At 36.1% G+C, this 18,943-nt stretch overlaps 5 protein-coding genes across 17 annotated transcripts; 3 read left to right on the top strand and 2 right to left on the bottom strand.

Annotated features, from left to right (window-relative positions):
- Window positions 1-214: 214 nt before the first annotated feature.
- On the bottom strand, window positions 215-3,918 carry LOC128881974 (glycoprotein-N-acetylgalactosamine 3-beta-galactosyltransferase 1). 8 transcript variants are annotated; one of them, XM_054133470.1, is made up of 8 exons: window positions 2,823-2,993; window positions 2,630-2,686; window positions 2,403-2,556; window positions 1,976-2,116; window positions 1,712-1,887; window positions 1,431-1,638; window positions 1,191-1,329; window positions 215-1,110 (listed from the first exon to the last, which is right to left on the bottom strand). In XM_054133470.1, exons 4-8 carry the CDS (start codon window positions 2,022-2,024, stop codon window positions 564-566), a joined length of 1,119 nt encoding a protein of 372 aa, XP_053989445.1. In that variant the 5' UTR covers window positions 2,025-2,116; window positions 2,403-2,556; window positions 2,630-2,686; window positions 2,823-2,993; the 3' UTR covers window positions 215-563. The 8 variants fall into 8 exon arrangements, with proteins under 8 accessions (XP_053989445.1, XP_053989452.1, XP_053989453.1 ...); XM_054133477.1 differs by having other exon boundaries at window positions 1,712-1,752; window positions 1,846-1,887; window positions 2,630-2,993; XM_054133478.1 differs by lacking the exon at window positions 1,976-2,116 and having other exon boundaries at window positions 1,712-1,752; window positions 1,846-1,887; window positions 2,630-2,994.
- On the top strand, window positions 3,299-5,350 carry LOC128881976 (probable trafficking protein particle complex subunit 2). Its single transcript, XM_054133480.1, has 4 exons — window positions 3,299-3,317; window positions 4,423-4,628; window positions 4,705-4,938; window positions 5,083-5,350. The coding sequence occupies exons 2-4, from the start codon at window positions 4,539-4,541 to the stop codon at window positions 5,179-5,181; spliced, it is 423 nt and encodes a 140-aa protein (XP_053989455.1). The 5' UTR covers window positions 3,299-3,317; window positions 4,423-4,538; the 3' UTR covers window positions 5,182-5,350.
- A 665-nt stretch (window positions 5,351-6,015) lies between these two features.
- LOC128881972 (formin-binding protein 4-like) lies at window positions 6,016-12,810 on the top strand. 3 transcript variants are annotated; one of them, XM_054133463.1, is made up of 15 exons: window positions 6,016-6,287; window positions 6,386-6,507; window positions 6,615-6,769; window positions 6,861-6,972; window positions 7,048-7,230; window positions 7,305-7,461; window positions 7,560-8,323; window positions 8,388-8,740; window positions 8,802-8,935; window positions 10,415-10,560; window positions 10,659-10,895; window positions 10,976-11,319; window positions 11,566-11,880; window positions 11,980-12,111; window positions 12,195-12,810. In XM_054133463.1, exons 2-14 carry the CDS (start codon window positions 6,432-6,434, stop codon window positions 12,067-12,069), a joined length of 3,066 nt encoding a protein of 1,021 aa, XP_053989438.1. In that variant the 5' UTR covers window positions 6,016-6,287; window positions 6,386-6,431; the 3' UTR covers window positions 12,070-12,111; window positions 12,195-12,810. The 3 variants fall into 3 exon arrangements, with proteins under 3 accessions (XP_053989438.1, XP_053989439.1, XP_053989437.1); XM_054133464.1 differs by having other exon boundaries at window positions 10,662-10,895; XM_054133462.1 differs by having other exon boundaries at window positions 6,017-6,287; window positions 10,656-10,895.
- A 132-nt stretch (window positions 12,811-12,942) lies between these two features.
- LOC128881977 (coiled-coil-helix-coiled-coil-helix domain-containing protein 7) lies at window positions 12,943-13,968 on the top strand. Its single transcript, XM_054133481.1, has 3 exons — window positions 12,943-13,310; window positions 13,540-13,638; window positions 13,696-13,968. Exons 1-3 carry the CDS (start codon window positions 13,197-13,199, stop codon window positions 13,804-13,806), a joined length of 324 nt encoding a protein of 107 aa, XP_053989456.1. The 5' UTR covers window positions 12,943-13,196; the 3' UTR covers window positions 13,807-13,968.
- A 129-nt stretch (window positions 13,969-14,097) lies between these two features.
- LOC128881973 (ethanolaminephosphotransferase 1-like) lies at window positions 14,098-18,919 on the bottom strand. Of its 4 annotated transcripts, none has more exons than XM_054133468.1 (9): window positions 18,734-18,919; window positions 18,213-18,378; window positions 17,819-17,887; window positions 17,561-17,753; window positions 17,217-17,479; window positions 16,970-17,127; window positions 16,718-16,898; window positions 16,354-16,530; window positions 14,098-16,174 (listed from the first exon to the last, which is right to left on the bottom strand). In XM_054133468.1, exons 2-9 carry the CDS (start codon window positions 18,282-18,284, stop codon window positions 16,112-16,114), a joined length of 1,176 nt encoding a protein of 391 aa, XP_053989443.1. In that variant the 5' UTR covers window positions 18,285-18,378; window positions 18,734-18,919; the 3' UTR covers window positions 14,098-16,111. The 4 variants fall into 4 exon arrangements, with proteins under 4 accessions (XP_053989443.1, XP_053989442.1, XP_053989441.1 ...); XM_054133467.1 differs by having other exon boundaries at window positions 18,213-18,612; XM_054133466.1 differs by lacking the exon at window positions 18,734-18,919 and having other exon boundaries at window positions 18,213-18,704.
- Window positions 18,920-18,943: the final 24 nt, after the last annotated feature.

Here is an 18,943-nt window from a genome sequence, read left to right on the forward strand (position 1 = left end):
TTTATGTAATACATACTGCATTATTTCTCGCTCTATAAATTCAGAGATCATCAAAGTTAATTAGTACGAAGGATAACATCCACAGCATTTCTGATATGCTTGTAACATTTATAGCGTACACCCCATGTCTTATAAATTTCTCATAATTATTTATGGGTATGTATAAACGTATCTCGTTTAATATACAGAATAGTTCGTAATATATATCGAGGTATTCTCTATATGAAATGTTTTATATTTCGGTAAATAAATTTAACGTTTAATTCGTTGGCCTGAATAGACTAGCATTGTACAATGAAAACATCAAAAAGTGTAAAGAATTATTATTGGTGCTTATAGATAGCGATGGGCGTTTTAAGTAACTTTATATCTTATCGCATGGAATAATATAATATAATTATATTATATATAATATAATTTGTTTAATGCAAGTGTACTAATACTGTTTCGAGTTTTGCAAATATTTTAGTTTCGATGAGACCATCGAATGTCTGATAACGCTTTAAACTTGCAGAAATTCGCCCACCGTCGCTCACAGTGTTACAATTAAAAAGGTATATAGACTAGTATTCAATCGATACAGTAGTCGATTTATCAATAGTAAGTTTCTCCACGGCATGCGTGATGCCGTACGGCCTTAAGTGGTAAATTAAGTATTCAAGAACGTACATCATATTAGGCGACACGTAATGAAACGATACCGCGCTATCGGAGCAACAATTGAGGCCATCTTTGGTATCGTAGTAAATGTAATTCCAGTACCAGAAATTCTTGTCCACGTGGTTGGGAATTAAGTGATGTTCTGGCACGAAAGGGAAGAATCTACCGCGACCGTAAGGATCGCGGGTGTCCATGGCTTTGACTCCGACCTTCTCCAGGCACTTGCCCATTTCCACGTCTTCGGCGCCTCCATTGTCCGAACGACACTTGTTCTTGTCATGGAGAGCATCTTCTACGAATTTTCGCAAAGCCTCCTTGCTAAGCACATATCCTGCTCCTCCACTCATGTATCCTTGCTTCACGAACGGTTTGAATCTACAGCCGAAGTACAGGGGCGAACTTGGACTATAAGACAACAGCATGTACCGTAGATTCTCGACCACTACGTACCTGAAAGTAGCGCAATGAATTAGTCACTTGTCAATTTTAATCATTCAAACAGAAAATAACAAATTTTAGACTGTACTAACGTATCGTCGTCAGCTTTCAGAAACCAGTCAGCTTCATCTTTGTACTTTTCGTAAGCATACTTAAATGCTTCTTTGGTTTTTGCCCATAGGTTGTCCCTTCCTTCTTTTACTGGCAGAACAACTGTAGGTAAATTTGCATCTAGAAAAAGAAAGATTAGCCATATTTTAGATGTGTTTATAATATTCATTTCTGATTAGATATTCCTCTTTCCATTTATCTTCATGGCTAAGAAAATTTACCTTCAGCAGAGCTCATAAATAAAAGGATATTGCAGCGTTTGCCCCACGTTGCTTTCACATGTTGAGCTTTACTTTGATGATTCTTTGGACCAGTCATGATCCAGCAAAGAACGCGCACTTTCTTTGCGATATCTTGTGCAACTCTGTCCTCGTCTTTGTGGAAATCTTCATCTCTGCCATGGAATTTTACCTCTGCCTCTGGCCCAACCTATTATATACAATATTATTAGTCAAACAGAAACAAATTTTAGAAGCTATATAATTAGATACGATGTACTCACTTCTGATTCCAGTTCTGAGTAATGATGCGGGTCTCTGGAGACTATGAAACCACCAGGAAACCAATTAAACATATATGGCACATCTTTTGTAGATGTTATTAAAAGGCATGCTGAGAGAAATCCAAATATCATACCAATGATGAGAGTGAACATGAAATGTTTGCCATTTCTAACACCTATAGGATAAAAATCTCTTATTGGTAAAAATTAGTCTTTTTCATTGGATTTATTAGTTATGGAAGATACAATTAAACAGTAATGTACCATTAAGATTTGGTAGCCTTTGTCGAATCATGATACATGACAGATGCATGTAATTTTAATTAATAAAAAGGACAAGTATTAAAATCAGCATAAGAATTCCATTTGAATCTGTTACAAGCGCAGGGGATTCTAATCAAAGCGCTGTAAGGTAAACATACAAGTTTGTTAATTTATTTAAAAGAAAGCTTATATCAAAGAACACAAAGCTTCTGGACAATTGTACGAATTGCAAGTAAAATGATCAAATGAAAAAGGCACAAAATGGAAAGAAATTGAATATTAGAGATTTAAATGGTAAGATATGAATGATCTTGTGTTTTTTTTTATTGCAACATTATCATAGATGTTACAAGATGTTTGGTAAAATGCAAGGAAATAATATTGTTGAAAAGAAAAATGTATATCTTAATGTTTAATTGTGCAATACCTGAGAATTTCTGTATGCAGAAATCCAAAATAGTCCTGGCCATTCTAAAAGGGTATTCTTCGAGTAAATGAACATAGCTCCTTCCACTATTGGTATTTAGAGATCAAGTGGAATGCTTTACAGAAAACTTCTTATTAATCTTGAGCTCGTGTATCTAAAGATATAGATATAAACATAAATATGATATATAACAAAATTTTGATTAAACTAAATTGCTATGAACTTACATTTCAACACGATATCATGTTTTAACACACTTGTACTTTCATTTCTGATTATGTTCACTGTTTGACAGAAACAAGGAAATTATTCTAACATAGGTATGGTGGAAAATTAACCGACAAGTTTATTTAGGCTTAAAATTTTAATGCTTGCTCGTGTAACTCGCACTATTCTATGCTCTCATGATAAGTAACTTACTGAGATAGCAGAACTTGTAGATACACCATTAGAAAATCTTATGTAATTGTTATGTTAATAGACTATGGTTTGAATACGCAAACCAATAGAATAGGAGCATATAGACAATGCAAGGTCACCTACAGCAGCTGTGTTACCGTCAAAACAGAAAAGAATGTACAAGCATGCATTGTTGGCAAAGAAAGGACAGTTAAATTATTGGTAGAACAAAAGCATACAGAAAACGAATAGAGAGGTATAAATTGTTAACAAAGTAAATGTTCAGAACTTCAAAGCAATTATGTGTCACCTTAATTTGTATGAAAACACGGATCTCCCCTTTAATTGCAATATCTAAATTAATATTTTCACAAATTATTCATTTTAGAGATACTATTGTTTCATTATGTATAATTCTTTTGAAAACTGTTTTAACAAACAACCTCACACTGTTCTTTACAAGGAAATACCTTCTTATATAGACGTCACAAATAGTCTAATCTCCACGTGTATCAGGTAATTAGAGACGTTATTGTACAAATTGATGATTACTGTGGAAGTCGACCTCATTTTTAGCAAAGTATCTGTATACATACATGTATCTGCTAAATTTGGATCCACTAACACGTACGAATTCATGATAACGAACGAGTAAAGTTGCGATAACTGCTGATAACTAAATTTGCTGTATTATACGCTTGAATGGAATCCAAGAATTGAAAATCTAATACGAATCATTTCTTCCACGATGGCATATTAAATTGCTTCACGATTCTAAATATGTAATACGAAGTTTCTCGTAAAAATTATTGGTTCCATCACCTCAATATTCTAGTTTCCATAGAACAATTTCAATGGTTTTTTTTTTGGAAATCTTTTTGTCAAATTTATCATAACATATCAAATTTGTAAACAAATATATTATAATTAGAACTATAGCCAATTTTTTCTTTAACTTCGAAATCTGTTGTACATGGAAAATTTTACATTAATCAAGGAATAATCAATAGTTTAACAATTTAGTTTAATATAATAAGTAAACCACTTGACGACTTTTTAATATTTTACTATTTTTACAAATCGATTTGCATGCAAAGTACATGATGCATGTAGTCATACTTTGACTAAATGTTATGCTACCAACCAAAACCTACCAAAATCCTTTCAATCATTCATCATTAATTAGAAATTAGTGATGAAGTTTCTCAAACTTCAATTTGCATTTATGACGATCTAATTGATGTAATTGTAGCGTAAATTGAACATGTGTTCGTTGCTTTGACTTTAATTAAAGGTCCATTGCAATTGGGGGATAGAATTGTTAGTTATTTTTAAATAAAATGATATTTATTCATTGTCTTCGATCATTTATTACAATCGTAACACTTTTAATGACGAATCATTTTTCCCCTAGAGAGCTCTAATGATTTAGAATGCAATTATCTATGTACATATGTACTATTTACAATTACCTATTAGATTAATCTTTTGTAGTGCTTCTCAAACTGTAGTAATAAATCTATCATTAAAAGTAATTAAAACTAATGGAATATTCAGTGTTAACGACCACGTTAAAGGAACTCCGAAAATCTTTCAATTTGTTATTTTTTTATTTTGTCAGTAATTAAAGTGACTTCTAAAAACCTCTAAGCAAAGCAGAGCGATTTCTTCGAAATTTGTCGAAAGCATTAAGCTTGTTCAACAAAGAATCGAATGGAATGAAAATTGACCAACACCATGACTGCTAATTACTATTTTGCAATTGTTGGTCACGCCGACAATCCCTTATTCGAAATAGAATTCAACAATTCTGGAAAGGACTCGAAGGTTATGTTACAATTTCATATTTCAAACGTGCTTTTAATATTTATGTATATTAACCAAGTTTATTTTATTTCAACAGAAGGAAGATTACACGCATTTGAACCAATTCATTGCACACGCTGCATTAGATCTTGTGGATGAACATACATGGAAAACAACAAACATGTATTTGAAAGTCGTGGACAAGTTTAACCAGTGGTTTGTCAGTGCTTTTGTCACTGCGACTCACATTAGATTTGTCATGGTACACGACAGCAAAAATGAGGATGGGATAAAGAATTTTTTCAATGAAATGTACGAAACATATATAAAGGTGAGAAATGTAGTAACAGTTTGCACTTTGTGTTCTGATTTTCTGAGTTCGCAATTGATATCAAGTTTTTGAAGCTTGGATATTCCAAACTTCTTCAAATTTTATTCTTCTTATATAGTAATTGTATTTTTGTCTTTTTTATAGTATTCCATGAATCCATTCTACAAATTAAACACACCTATTAAATCTGTTGGCTTTGAGAAAAAAGCGCAATTATACGGCAGGAAATACTTGTCTTCCTAAGTCTGTTTATTTTAAATTTACAGAGTATAATAGATACTTTACAAACATCACATTGTTATTTATTGCTAGATATTATTATTATCATCTAATCTACAATCATTCTAAATATTTTTGTAATTTTATTTTCACTGTAAATACGACATTATCATTAAAATCTTACGATACTGTATTTAATGGAATTCTCTTACATGGCCATCATTAAATTGTAATAAATATAATCAATTTTTAATTCGTATAACATTAATTATTTAATATAAACATATAAATATATATATTAGCCTTGTATGGGGAAGGTTTACCCATATTATATTTTAATGTAGACTAAATAAAAGTTTTGATTGAATAACAATTTCTGGTATTTATTTTAAACGATCTCTCTTGCTTAATGGATTGACAGAAAGTGTGTTTAAATATTTGAAAGGCAAACAAAATTAAATTATGTTTCACAAAAGACAATCGAATGAATAACATCGAGTATCATCGAGTTAACAGTTAGTTCTTCTTTATCGACGGTCTTCATAAATCTTCTTATCGACGATGATGAGTGCGTCCACCACACTTGGTGGCTTAGTGGCGCCATCAGCGGCAAACGCCCAAACTTGTAATGAAGTTAGTTCCAACTGTCGTCGCTAGATGCCGCCACCGCCACCTTTTAATAAATTATTCTTTATTCATTAAAAACGCATCATTACCAAAAGTCTTTCCTTTTTTACACTACAGTATATTAATTATCATGTCAAATTTACCATCTGTATTAATTATAAAGCATCGTAATGAGCTCTCTGAAATCTTCCAGAGCGCATGCGCAGTCAGATGCGTATACATATCAATGAAGCCATTCGCCTTTGCAAATGTATTCTATGATATGATATGACTCTTTGCCGAAATTTTGTATAACCTCAATTTTTTTAAAAGTCTTTTTAGGAAATACAATCAAGTTTAAATGTTATATTTTTATACTGTTGTCGTTGAATAATTTTCGTACCATTCAAATTTTAATTGTGTCTTCGATGTTGGAACTGATCGAACTTGCAGCTTCGTAATAGTTGGAGGTTATGAACGGATTCTGTACATTAATCATACGAAAATATATTTTCGCGTTAAGCGTACGTATGGAGTCAACCATAAATTTACTTTGTCGCGTCGAACAATTTCTTACGACAGCTATATTAACATTGTCCTTTCTTTCTTCTTTTTTTTTTAGATATATCTATTTTGTGTAGCATACACAACTAAACTTATGTTTTATTATGAAGCGACGTCAAAGGAGACCTGTCTTAGAACTTAATCAAGCGCAAACTGGTTCTCACGGGGAACATGTACAAAGTAAAGACATACATTTTAATATAATACTTATTGTTAATGTATAATAGTTTAGTGATTGCGTACCATTGGCTGTAGTAACTACGTATTTCTTTCTTCTCATCTTCTAGATAAAAGAAAGCAAGTAACCAGTGATTACTCTGGGCAACATGTGCCTGCAAATCCTTTGGCTAATTTACTTTGCCACTACAATTCGGATAGCGACAACGAAGATGCTAAGAAGGATGTTTGTAAGTTGGATGATCAAGTCAACAATTTCCTTAAGGTAAGTCAATTTTGTGTACACATGAGTTTACTTATAAGTAGCTGTACTTTGTAATTTCTTTATAAAATATATGTATTTGCATAATTTGCAGGAAATTCAACTTATTGCCCCCAAGCAACCACTTCCAAACGATTGTAGTAATTCTACCTTAACTCCAAATTCGAATACCCACTCCTCCCCTCATATGAATCAACAAGCAATGAGTAAGTAACAAATGCTGTGCTATTTGTAATTTGTCTACAATATTAAAAAATTCTATTAACATATTTTAATTGTAGTGTGGCGAGAGTGTATAGATGAATCTTCAGGTTATCCTTATTATTGGCACATCGAAACCAATGAGGTAACATGGGAGATACCAGAGGAATTACGCTATTTAAAGAACAACGTTAAATCAAACTCTGTCGTGAAACCACTTCCCATGCAAGAACCGCACTGGGTTGATTTTTCATCTGCAGCATGTAATTGTATTTCCAAAATTTATTGGTTTCTCGATGAATCAAGTTCCCTAGTGAATTGTAGATAATTTTTCTAGATCAACAATCTCATGAAAACATCCCAGAAGGCATGATACCAAGGGAAGTAGTGGTTCGAAATCGTAACAGATACATTTGCAACGAAACCACTCAGAAACGCGAACATCAGGCCGATCAAGACATCGCAAACGCGTCTGATAACGAGTCCGACGATGGGTATGCCGATAAAAACATTAAAGCTCTCTTAATACAATTACAATTGCCTTTGATGCAATGTTACCATTCTTGACAAATATAAATGCTTATCTTTATAGAAAAATAGAAATGATAACGTCGTATGGAAGCGACGAAAGCGATTCGGATACCATAGACGAGAATCATTCGAAAAATCGAGTACCTTCAGCGTCTGCAACCGAATCGACAAATGTCAGTTCGATGACGAAACCAAAAAACGTTGAAACATATTCTCCAGCGGCGCCTGCGACACAGCTACAACTGCCAACAGCTTCCCAAAGCTCAGACAAGGACTACGACGACAAGGATACCGCGGAAGGCACAAAGATAGAAGCATCGTTAAATTCTAAATCGATAGAAGAGGCAAAGTACTTAAAAACCCAAGAGTCTGAAGAGTACACGAGTAAAGCTAGTTGCGATAATCGAGCGAAGAAATGCAGTAATAAACACAACGTTAACTCCGATTTGGACTTCCGCATCTCCTTGGTACCTGGCTACGACGAGGACTCCGACGTCGAGGAAGAGTCGGAAGTCAAACAAGAAAGGAAGGCTTTGTTTCCAATTCCTCAAACCGATGTTAACACTGAAACTGCATCTCTTTCGCGGAGGAACATCCAGAACAAGCACAGTATCCTTGATGATGGTCAAGCGATGGACAGTAACGATAGCGATAGCAACGTTGAAAGGAAGATAGTCCAACAGCAAGACAACGAGAGTGCTTCAGAAGGAGTAGACTGCGGAGAAGAACCAAGCGTGAAGCCAGAGGACAAATTAAACAAGTTTCTGGAAAATTTACATGGCCGTAGCAAATGTTTCCAACGAAAGAAACGAATCGCGTTTGATGGTAAGAATGCTGGTATTTGTTAATATGTATCATGAATAGTTGTATCGAAACCTTGGCTTTCCAGTTCCCTTGACGAAGGCTAAGGTGAACGACGATAGCGAGACGAAAACACTGGAGGTGGAGGACCAGCAGGAGGAAGCAAATTCGTGCGACAACACAGAGCGTGATGACGAATCGCGCGTCAACTGTCAGGAAGAACAGAATACACAGGAAGATACGACGGAGAACGTCGATTCGAGGGAAGAGTCGAGCAACATCGAGGAGCTAACGAACACGCCATCGGAACCACCTGCTGATTCGAAGGAAGACGAAGTAGAAGTGAACCAACTGTCGCAGATCGTACTCGAGAAACTAAAGTTTCTGTCCGAGGGAAAGCCAACTGTGTCCCCTGTTCAAATGATGTTGATACAGTTACAGGTAAATAAATAGATCTTCTTTGTAATTCAACAATTTTCTACTCTGCTTTCCATCATTTCAGACATTGTTTGTTGCGTGGGAAGGAGGTTGCTTAGAAAAAAGTTACTTGTCTAGATGGTTGACTGACACCAGTCACGAACTGGAACGCTTGGAACAAGATGCTGCACCACCTGGATGGCTTTGTCAGTGGGATAGGTATAGTATACCATCTAAAATTTGTGTATTATTTCGTACGAATAAACATGAATCGTTCCATACAAAACATCGTGGTATGTTATACACATCACTATTCTACGAGTCTTCAATCATGTAATCTTTGCACGTAGCATTACAGCGAGAAGCTTAGAAGGTGTCGATAAGCGATAATCTAGGCCTTTTTTATCTGAATTAATTATTAAAGCTGCATTTAATATCAAAGACTCGTTGCAAGTCTTCGTATCATTTCTAACGCGAATAACATTTATTTTACACCATTTTGAAATTAAAATCAGCCAAATGTTCGACTTTTCACGGACTTAACCAATTTGATTTTATTAATTTCATAGTAAAACAAAAGTCTTTTTAAAATTGATAGGTTTATTAATTAAAATATAGAGTTTGTTTGCGTGGAACTACCGCGTTGTTTGCCTCATATTAAGTCACTACAGATAGGTCTGTGTTCGGAGTGGATCCAGATAACGCGTAAAAATATGAACGAAGAGAATATGGAAGATTCAACAAACATTAAGACACCATTTCACGATTCAAAGTAGGAAGACTAATCAACTATTAGCGAATGCTCCTAAATACCTTGAGAATCGAAGCAAAACTCGAAGGTCAGGAGGCATGAAAACTCGTTTCAGTGTTCTACGAGAAGGCATAAAAATGTTACCAGTGGAAAACGTACTAGAATTGTTGCAAAGAGCCAAAATTCATACTTGAAAATTTATTTGGAGGAATGTTAAAAATGGAATTAAATCTCACAAGTGGTGCACTAATTATTCGAAGAGACACTTGGAGATTGTGAAGAAGATTATATAAGAAGAGGAATGAAAACCTAAGGAAGCAATTTGAGTTGTGGAACCTGGACTTGGAAGAAGTCATTTCGTTAAAAAGCGTAGAGCTACGATATATGTTTCACGTGTTGGTTTTTTTTTTTTTTTTTTTTAAATATTTAAGTTCATATCTTAGCATTTCATTTTGTCAATGACCTATCTTTTGTCGTTTAATTTGTTGTTGAATGTATTTACGAATAATTGTACAAAGTATGATGAATTCGAGTCGTTCTGTTTCCTCGTCCTCATCGTGTCTTAAAAAAGAAAGTAGTAATAATGAAAACGAAGAGGAATCATCCCTAGAACATTCATAATCAATTCGCTTAATTTCGTTAGCGTAACGGAGACGTTGTCGACGTAAACTCGATGTTCGTGTTGCGGAAGAGAGCGCCTTCTATGTAACCGCTAAGTAACACTTAATCCTTTTGTAATAAAAGGGCCTCCCTGAGTTAATGGCAACGCCGAGTCGCAGGTAGGAGTATTAACTGATTGTTTCCTAGCTAATAAGTTGCTTCAGAACTCGGGAGGACGTTCTTTTCACGGAGAAACGTCCCTCGAAAGTTTGTCTGTCAGTGTAAACATGCAAGTAAGTCCCTCGTCCTCCTCTGCGCGCTACATTCCTCCGTGGGATTTTTTCCAGGTCGCATAAGCGATATTATTACCAGAACACTACCACTGGAATAACGCAGTGGACCTATCCGGACACTGGCATCGCCGGTGGCGCTGAAGAAATGGAGATTTGCTCAACGCCTCCGCCGATAGACCAGGAAGAAATGGTTATTCCTGGTACGATCAATTGATACACCAAGAAAGTTCTGAGAATACAAGTCTCTATCTCTGTATCTTAAGTTTTTTTTTATAAATGCGGGCTCTCTTTGCAGCAGCAGAAGAGGACGAAGGACTGAAGTCAAAGCCAAAGAAGTCACAGGAGAGCAGCGAACCAGTGGAAGACGCTATGGTTCTGCGGAATTGCGACGTAGAAGCTCCTCCTCCGCCACAGATCTCAAACCCAAGCCCACCACCACCGCCAAGAATATACGCCAATGATTTGAAGAAGGACAGGAGGAAACGAGACAACAGCAATGATATATTGAACAGCAAGAAACAACGTCTGGGAGAAGGTCTTCCTTTGGTTTTCCTTATTATAAATCATTGCTTTTAGCAGAATTATATATTCAACTGAGGTTATCCTGTCTCGCAGAGGGGCCAGTGATAGCAGAGATGAACCAACTGGAGAATCCTTCCATACCTATTCATTCTTCAGCTTCGTTGTCACCCCAAACAACAAATCTTGCGAATGTAACCAACGTAACCAACGTAACAAACGTGGAACCCTTGCCACCAGGTGTAGACCTAACCGAGGCGCCTTACGAGTTACCTGCAACTGCTCTGAAGAGGATTCTGTACAGCGCTGTGCAACCACAGGGCGGGGCACTGTACGAAGCCACCGCGAGGGATCCAACAGTTCCTATTTTAGGTCATCCTGCAGCCCTAGTCCAAGAACATTATCTTCAGTATCCTGCTTACCATCAACACTTACACTCTGTGAGTTTCCAGATGGGACAGTTTCATTAATCCTTGAACTCGCAATCATATACAAAAAATCAGACCTGATGGGAATATTAAATAGCTTATTCCTTGTAATTTTTTACATAAGAACTTTGGGGTACATCGAAAAAGAAAACTCATCCTTCCTCTCTTTCCTCCCCTCTAACTCATTCCATCGACTCTCTACTCTCATCCTGATGGAAATATTGTATACATTTTGTATTATATACATTGGGTACACAGACAGCGGCCTTAGTACTTCCACACAAGCATGGCGTGCAACCAGCGATTCAACTGATACCAGATTACACACCCTTGTACACGAATCACAAGGTAATCGAGAAACCACCTGTGAAAACAGCCAAGGAATCTCTGGTGTCCGCCCTGGACTCGTTTTACAGTGACATAGCTCGCATAGAGAGCAGTGGGCCAGAGAAACCAGCTCAGAGACAAGACATCTTGGTAATGGAACCGTCTTCCTTGCCTATAGAGGAAACTAGCGTAGACGCCGAGCAAGATCTTGTTGAGCCTACGACGAAGGAGAAGAAGAGGAAAAAGGTAAAATTTGAAGAACTTGATCAGAGGAATAGCTATTTATTATTAATACGTGAGATCATAAATTACAAAAACTTTGATTACATTGCATTATAATTTCAGACGAGAGTTGGTATCAGCAAGAAGCATAAGGAGGTGTCCAGTATGGTAGCTAAATGGCAAAAGGTACAACAGAACTTTGAAAACACGTAAAGTAGAAATGGAAATGAAGAAATAGCGATCGACGAAAAGCAGGTAAGATATTTTATTTCCTTCAAATACGTGAATTCTACCATTTGTATTCAAATGAAAATAAGTTTGAAACTGTTACATTCCAGGTGCAAGCGTGTAACGTTTATAGTGCATTGCATTTCCGCCAGTATAGCGTTCTGGCCCTTGCAGTCACGTTGTTACGATTCCATGTTCCCCTTTTCTATTTAAAAAATCCCGTACGATTAATATAAATAATAGAATGTTCGGGACGTTTGCTGTAGAAACAGTTTACGCGTGCACAAACCACGAACCGTAGAAGAGAAACGTTGTCGCGAATCTACAGGCATTTAATTATTGTTCGCATTATTTTCTCGCGTAGTTAGAACATTAATGTAAAAAGTTTAACGTAATTAATATGTTCCCATTGTTTGAAATCAGTGTGATGGTTTGACACCTTCCAAACGATGCAAATTTAGTAATTTAGTACTTTATTCATCGTTGGAATCGTGTAATCTTTTCTAAAAGCGACTGATGGAATTAAACGAATATTATTCGAACGCGAGACGATATAGAATGTATAAATCATTAACCAGAGACGATATTTAGATACTTCTGTGGGTAGTCGAATATTTTTTAAATAAACTACACGAGAGTATCGTCGTGAAACTTTCTTTGTAAGATTGTATGCGTTACCGAATTCAACTTTTGTAACGATGTGTAAATATACCATGACGAAATATATACTTGTAATTTAATTACTACTGACCTTTATCCATTTAGAGGAAATTTAAATGTAAAATGCACACATTTTGTAATATATTATTAAAAGTTAAGTTCATTTTATAATATTTGCAGAGCAAAATTCCTATTCAAGTTCAATCTTTGTATTTATCTTTGTTTGCAAGCATTTTATTTTGTATAAAGATCCGCAGTTTATTAATTACTATACACGCATTGTGTATCAAAATTCAATTTCAAGTGTAGGAGAATTGGAATTCGAGAAACAGTTTTTTTTTGTTTACATTTTCAGTTATTCTCCAATTCCAAAGTATCTGATAATATTTTCGCACCAATTGTTATTATACATTTAGGCTGTCCTCTGCTAGGTTAGATAATCATCAAATTTGATGAAATATAAAAGTATAATGAATAATTTAAGTCCTTCTGAACGAGTAAACAAGCGTAAGGAAGAGAAAGAATTGCAAAGAAAAGTTCAAGAAATGGATAATCCATGTCTAAAGGTATAGATTTAACGGCTTACTTTTTAAGGTTAGTTTTCGTACATCTATAAATTACGGATGAAACATCGATTATGTATTGAATACAATTAAAAATATCATTCTTAATTCGATGGTTATCCATAAATGGAGGATTTATTCAATTAATCGTTGTACCTGTTACCTAACCTCAAAACTTTGTCAATGATGTTATAGGAATTTCTATTAAATTCATATGTAATTCTGATTTCAGGAACATTATTTAAGCCTAGGCTGTCTCGAAAAGAACTATTACGTGCACAAGAAGTGTGTTCTATATTTTGAAAATTACAAGAATTGCAAAATCTTTTGGGTAATATATAACGCATTATATTAGATAGGAAGCATACACATTTTATTGATGTTTCAGAACAAGGTGAAGGTCGATCGTAAATTACATGGTATCACTCCACATCTTCCATTGCCAGAAGACAGAAGTAAAATAAAAGCAGAATACCTGAAGTCGCTGAACAAGTTGTAATACATCTCCTACATCTTTTTCCTTGGACATATCCAACCAGTGTACAGTTTGTGTTTAATTTTGCAGGAGTAAAAAATAACTTTAAAAGCAGTTGCTGTAAGTTTAACAATCTAGTTTCTGTAAACGAAGGATTTCTTGCAATAAAAATATTATCAAAATCAACAAATTTGTGTGCATAAGGTCTTTTACTACACTTTCAGTACCGTCTATGGCTAGAAGTATAATCAAGGGAGTACAATTAGGAATAAGTTATGTCTAGGATTGAAAATGAGTAAATGGAATGTAGATGAATTCGGTTTACACAAAGTCTTTTTAATATCTTTGGCAGAAATAAATGCTTGGAAAGTAGTATGATTACATTTACCACTGATAAAAGTTATACACAGTAAATTGAGGCATAATTACATCGGAACGAAATTACATATTTAAAGAATAAAGTTACACAGCAATTTAGTTAGAACGGATTACATAGGAATCGCTAAATGCTATTTGCACGGTTATGGTGTAAATGTTTAAATTATTGACAAATTTCGATACTGAAAATCGCTACGCGTGAACTACACATTTTCACAAGGTTACGTATATGTACACGTACTAAACTTTACAAAAAATTTCGTTAATAAACCGAATTAATTCTATGAACATTCAATTGTTGTACTGTTACACGAATCAATAATGTAAAATGGACTAGCGAACTATCGAATATACGAATAATAAATTTATAGACTTTTGTAACGCAGAACTTTTATACGTGTAATCGCTAAAAATCTATGAAAATGCATGTTTACATCGTTTAATTTATTCTACATTGACTTACGTTATCGTAACAATTAAACTTAAAACTGAATTTCACTAGAATCTTAACGAAAAGATTCCAACTTTTATTCTTCCAACGTGGGACGCTTTAACGGCTATGTAGTATTTAATGTGCAGATACTAGCTACTAGATATACATTTACATAAACGCATTTTGGTAACATTTGGCCTGATGTTTTCTGGTCTCTCGCAAACCATCAAGTTCAGTCAATAAATAGTCCGTAAGAATTTAAAAAATAATTTAAATAATAGTTACCATCTACGTATCGTACATTACCTACTATTGTCATGAATAATATGCTTTCAAGAAACATCAGCTCTGCGAAATTGATAAAGTAACTTACGAAAGGTGGGACAGCATTCTTTAGTTGTAACAACATGTTGCGCAGGTAATCATTCTAATAAAATTTCTTCCCACGTTGAAGATCTAGCATCTGTACAATAATTCTGAGTATACAATAACGCGCATCCCATGTTTCCAAAGAAAAAAAAAAATATATATATATATATTATATACATGGAATACTCTTCTCGCTGAACTATCAGTTTTTGGCCATTCGTTCAATAACATATCACGATAGAAACGCAAATTTCCATCACTTTCCACTGAATTGACAATCCTAACTTTGCCTACTTCGTAAGTTACTGACTTTCGAAATCTGTTACTACAATTTGATGCTGTCGTTGTTGTATCGATGATAAAGATCGACGCTAGGTCTCCGTTAAACGCAAAATAACACACATGCATTCTTACACAAAATAAATAATATCTCTTGCGTGTACCCGATCACACCGACGTACTCTTCCTCCATTAATCCGTATCAAAGTTCATTACTCTAAGTCGACTCGGCGTGAATGCGGCGCAGAAACCCGTAGATCTCGGTGATCCGAGATTTCTTGCGACGCGTACACGCGAATTCCGATGATTTCTACGAAGGAAATCGAGCAAGCATAGCGATTAAAACCACAGACGATACATGTTAAAAACGAAGAACGAAAATGCTCCTACCCACAGTCAGAGTATACGAACAGAACACAAAAAGACAACAAAGAAGTTAATGACTGTTTTGTTTTACGATTGCCCTAAACGCTCGTTAATTCTTTGGGCGCGACGAACGTTCGAGTCTTAGCACCTAAAGCATTAACTTACTCAAAGTACAAAAAACAAGCGTAACTTCTGCGACTACGTATCACAGCAATATGAGATTTAAATGATTTCGAACGGTTAAATAAGATCACTTAACAGGTACTTCTTTCTTGGATATGTGATCAGCGATGATTGTATGCAAGCGAATTAACTAGTTCGATCCACTGTCCCGTACTTGGAAGCTTCCTTTAAGTCCTGTTGCTATAATTCATTGTCAACGATAATTTCACGTCGAACCACCATTTCACGTCTTCCTTCTGTCTGCTCTGTACTCGTTGGTTCGTAACTATCTCCGACTCGATGATCTGTTCTTCGTTTTTAACACGTATCGTCGGCAAGTAGTCAATCGGAACGATCCTTGATACGGAACGTGTAGATACGGAAGTGACGACACATCTGACGCACCTGAAACCACGAGAAAATCACTTTATTAGCGGATATAAGTCGCTATAGTGATTGTGGATACCCAAGGAGTTCAATGTTTAACCACCATCACTGTATCGTAGAAATAGCTGGTAGCAAAATGCACTAGCAACTCGAGGAAGCTATTCTTAAAGAAACGTATCGAATATGGGTGGTCTTACCACGCAAGTGCCATAATGAATATGCGCCAGCAACGCTACGATTGCGACGATGTACGTAAACACCAGATCTACGCTAGGCAAGATAAACGAGAAAGCTGCTGCGACTCCCACGGGCAGCAATATCCACGACAAAAGCTCGCATCTCGTGTTGCTCATTTGTGACACGATCAACCGACACTACAAATGTATCATAAAATTAATCTATAGTTAACAGAACCTCTCACGTAAAGAATTAATTGTGTATAGACTGCGGATTTTTACGTATTACGAAAATTCATACTATAATTTTTGCAGGTACGTTTGCAAAGATTTTATTTTGCATAAAGATCCGCAATTTAACTATATATATATTTGTGTATCTTACGCATATGTTCGAGAAGATCGTTCCAACGGTCAAGAAAACAATCCGCGGATCTTTCTCCACGATATTGCTAGGCGAATGCACTACCCAAATCGTGGAGACTGTGAAAAGTATAGCCAAAGGCAAGAGAGGTCTTATGGCATCTGAAAACGTTCGCATTTTGCCAGTCTTGTCCCTATACGACCTGGAAATCAAACGAATTTATTAGTAAGAAATCGTACGAGATGTAAAATACTTGGATTTAATTGCACCAACGTGTATATATTCCAAAGAACCACGGGCAAACTGGCCACGATCGCGGTGATGTAGAGAATCAGCTCGAACATCACTCCTACCGATATCTGACCAGGTAGCATGAATTTCCAAGTCTTATGTCCTCCTACACTCGATATAAGAAACACTATAATAGTACCCTAGAAATTTGAAATAATTTTACGAGTCATGAAAATAATCGATAACATAATTATATAAAAACGTAGCGGTAACTGTACCAAACACTTACCACCATAGACAAATCGTATCCCCAAGGAAGGAATAATACCCCGGTGTTATACTTTTCCCAATGAGTTAAATAGAAATTAATAAAGACACTCCAGAGTATGAAATACATCCTCAGCGGGGATACGCTGTGGTCTGTTCTGCCAAATACAGAGAACATGCAAACTGCAATGAGTATCGTCGTCCAACTATCCAGGCCGTGGTCAAACAATTCTCCCAAGGGACCAGACGTTTGCGTACGTCTCGCTTGCTTTCCATCGATGCCATCTAAAGGAGAGAATTATCAGACAAAGTTTAGTTAAATTAACGAAAATCGTGGAGTATACTTTTCAAATTTTTTTTGCTTACCCAAAGTGTACGCCATGAAAACGTTGAATGCACCCAGAGCGAAAACCCATCGCGGTATGGGAGGATATTGTGGTTTATCGTCGCTGGATGCGTACAGATAATAATCGTAACTGGCGAACATTATGAAGTTCATGACAGTGAAGAAAAATCCAGAGAAAGTTAACAGGTTAGGGGCGACCCATTTTGGACAGTACTGAAAAAAAATTAAAGTGAATGGAGAAAGTATAGATAATTAAAAAATACTTTCGAGAAACATACCTGGACTACTTTGTTCCAAAATGGATGCATGATGTACACGCTGAGAGGGCTTGTATCTATGGAGCTATACTGAAAACAAATATTCAAATTAGTTTCATGTAGGAGCATTCGTAAAGGTAATTTGATAGTTCAAAACAGTTTGGTCCTTGAACATAGGAACTAATTAATCCTACAGTGCGCATCGATGTACATATGCATTACACTTAACACGTAACACTGGTACAGAAGGTGTTACAGTTGCATACAAGCCTTTGCACCCTTACGAATAAATGAAATGATTACGAATCTATCTCACAAAGTTCATTGAAGCTGTACATGGGAAGCTATTAGATTGGATAATTGGTAATGTGTAACCTTGGTGCAACACGTAATCTTTGAAAAAACCAGGACTTACTCTGTAACTCTCGAAACCGGTGAGGTGCTGTTCCGTGAGGTACTCGACCTCGAGGCCCAGCTTCTGATACATGGTGAATCTTAGGATGCGCCTTAACCGCTGTAAGAAACGTCGCTGGGGTGCGTCTGAGATTCGGCGTGTTTCACTTCATCGAGGTTCTTTCCTCCTGAAGTAAATGCAACGAAAGGTTAGAGCTGTGCACACGGAGAGATCGTATTCAAGCACGTGCTCTCCTCTTTGAGCGATCGACTCGAGCCGTCGAGCGTCAATTCATGTAATTCATGGTGACACGAGACGAGCAAACAACGGCACCGCGAAAACGACACTTGAAGTCTCCGGTCGAAGGCCGATTCTCACATGTCAGGAACGAATTGGAACGAATGAAACAGCGTGGAACAGCCTGCGGAGGAAAAGCGATCGATTCTCCCTGGGCTCGTGAATCAAAAGGGGAGAAGAGCATGAATCACGCCTACATGTAATATTGATACCGTATTACTCGATTGGTGGCGTGTTGTACTCACGGATAATATCTCCTTAGATAATTGAACGATGATATCATTGGCAGGGGTCAGAGTTGTCACGGGGTGACACGAGTCGAATGATGTAATGCATGCGAAGCATTCTTGCAGAAACGACGTTCTTGTGTACTATAAATTTGAATTGTTGTCAGTAATTTTATTATGCAATGAGTGCATAAGTAAAGGCCACCGCTCAGGGAGCGGCTCCGTGAG

This window comes from Hylaeus volcanicus, chromosome 9 (genome assembly GCF_026283585.1).
Source record: "Hylaeus volcanicus isolate JK05 chromosome 9, UHH_iyHylVolc1.0_haploid, whole genome shotgun sequence".
Lineage (NCBI taxonomy): Eukaryota > Metazoa > Arthropoda > Insecta > Hymenoptera > Colletidae > Hylaeus > Hylaeus volcanicus.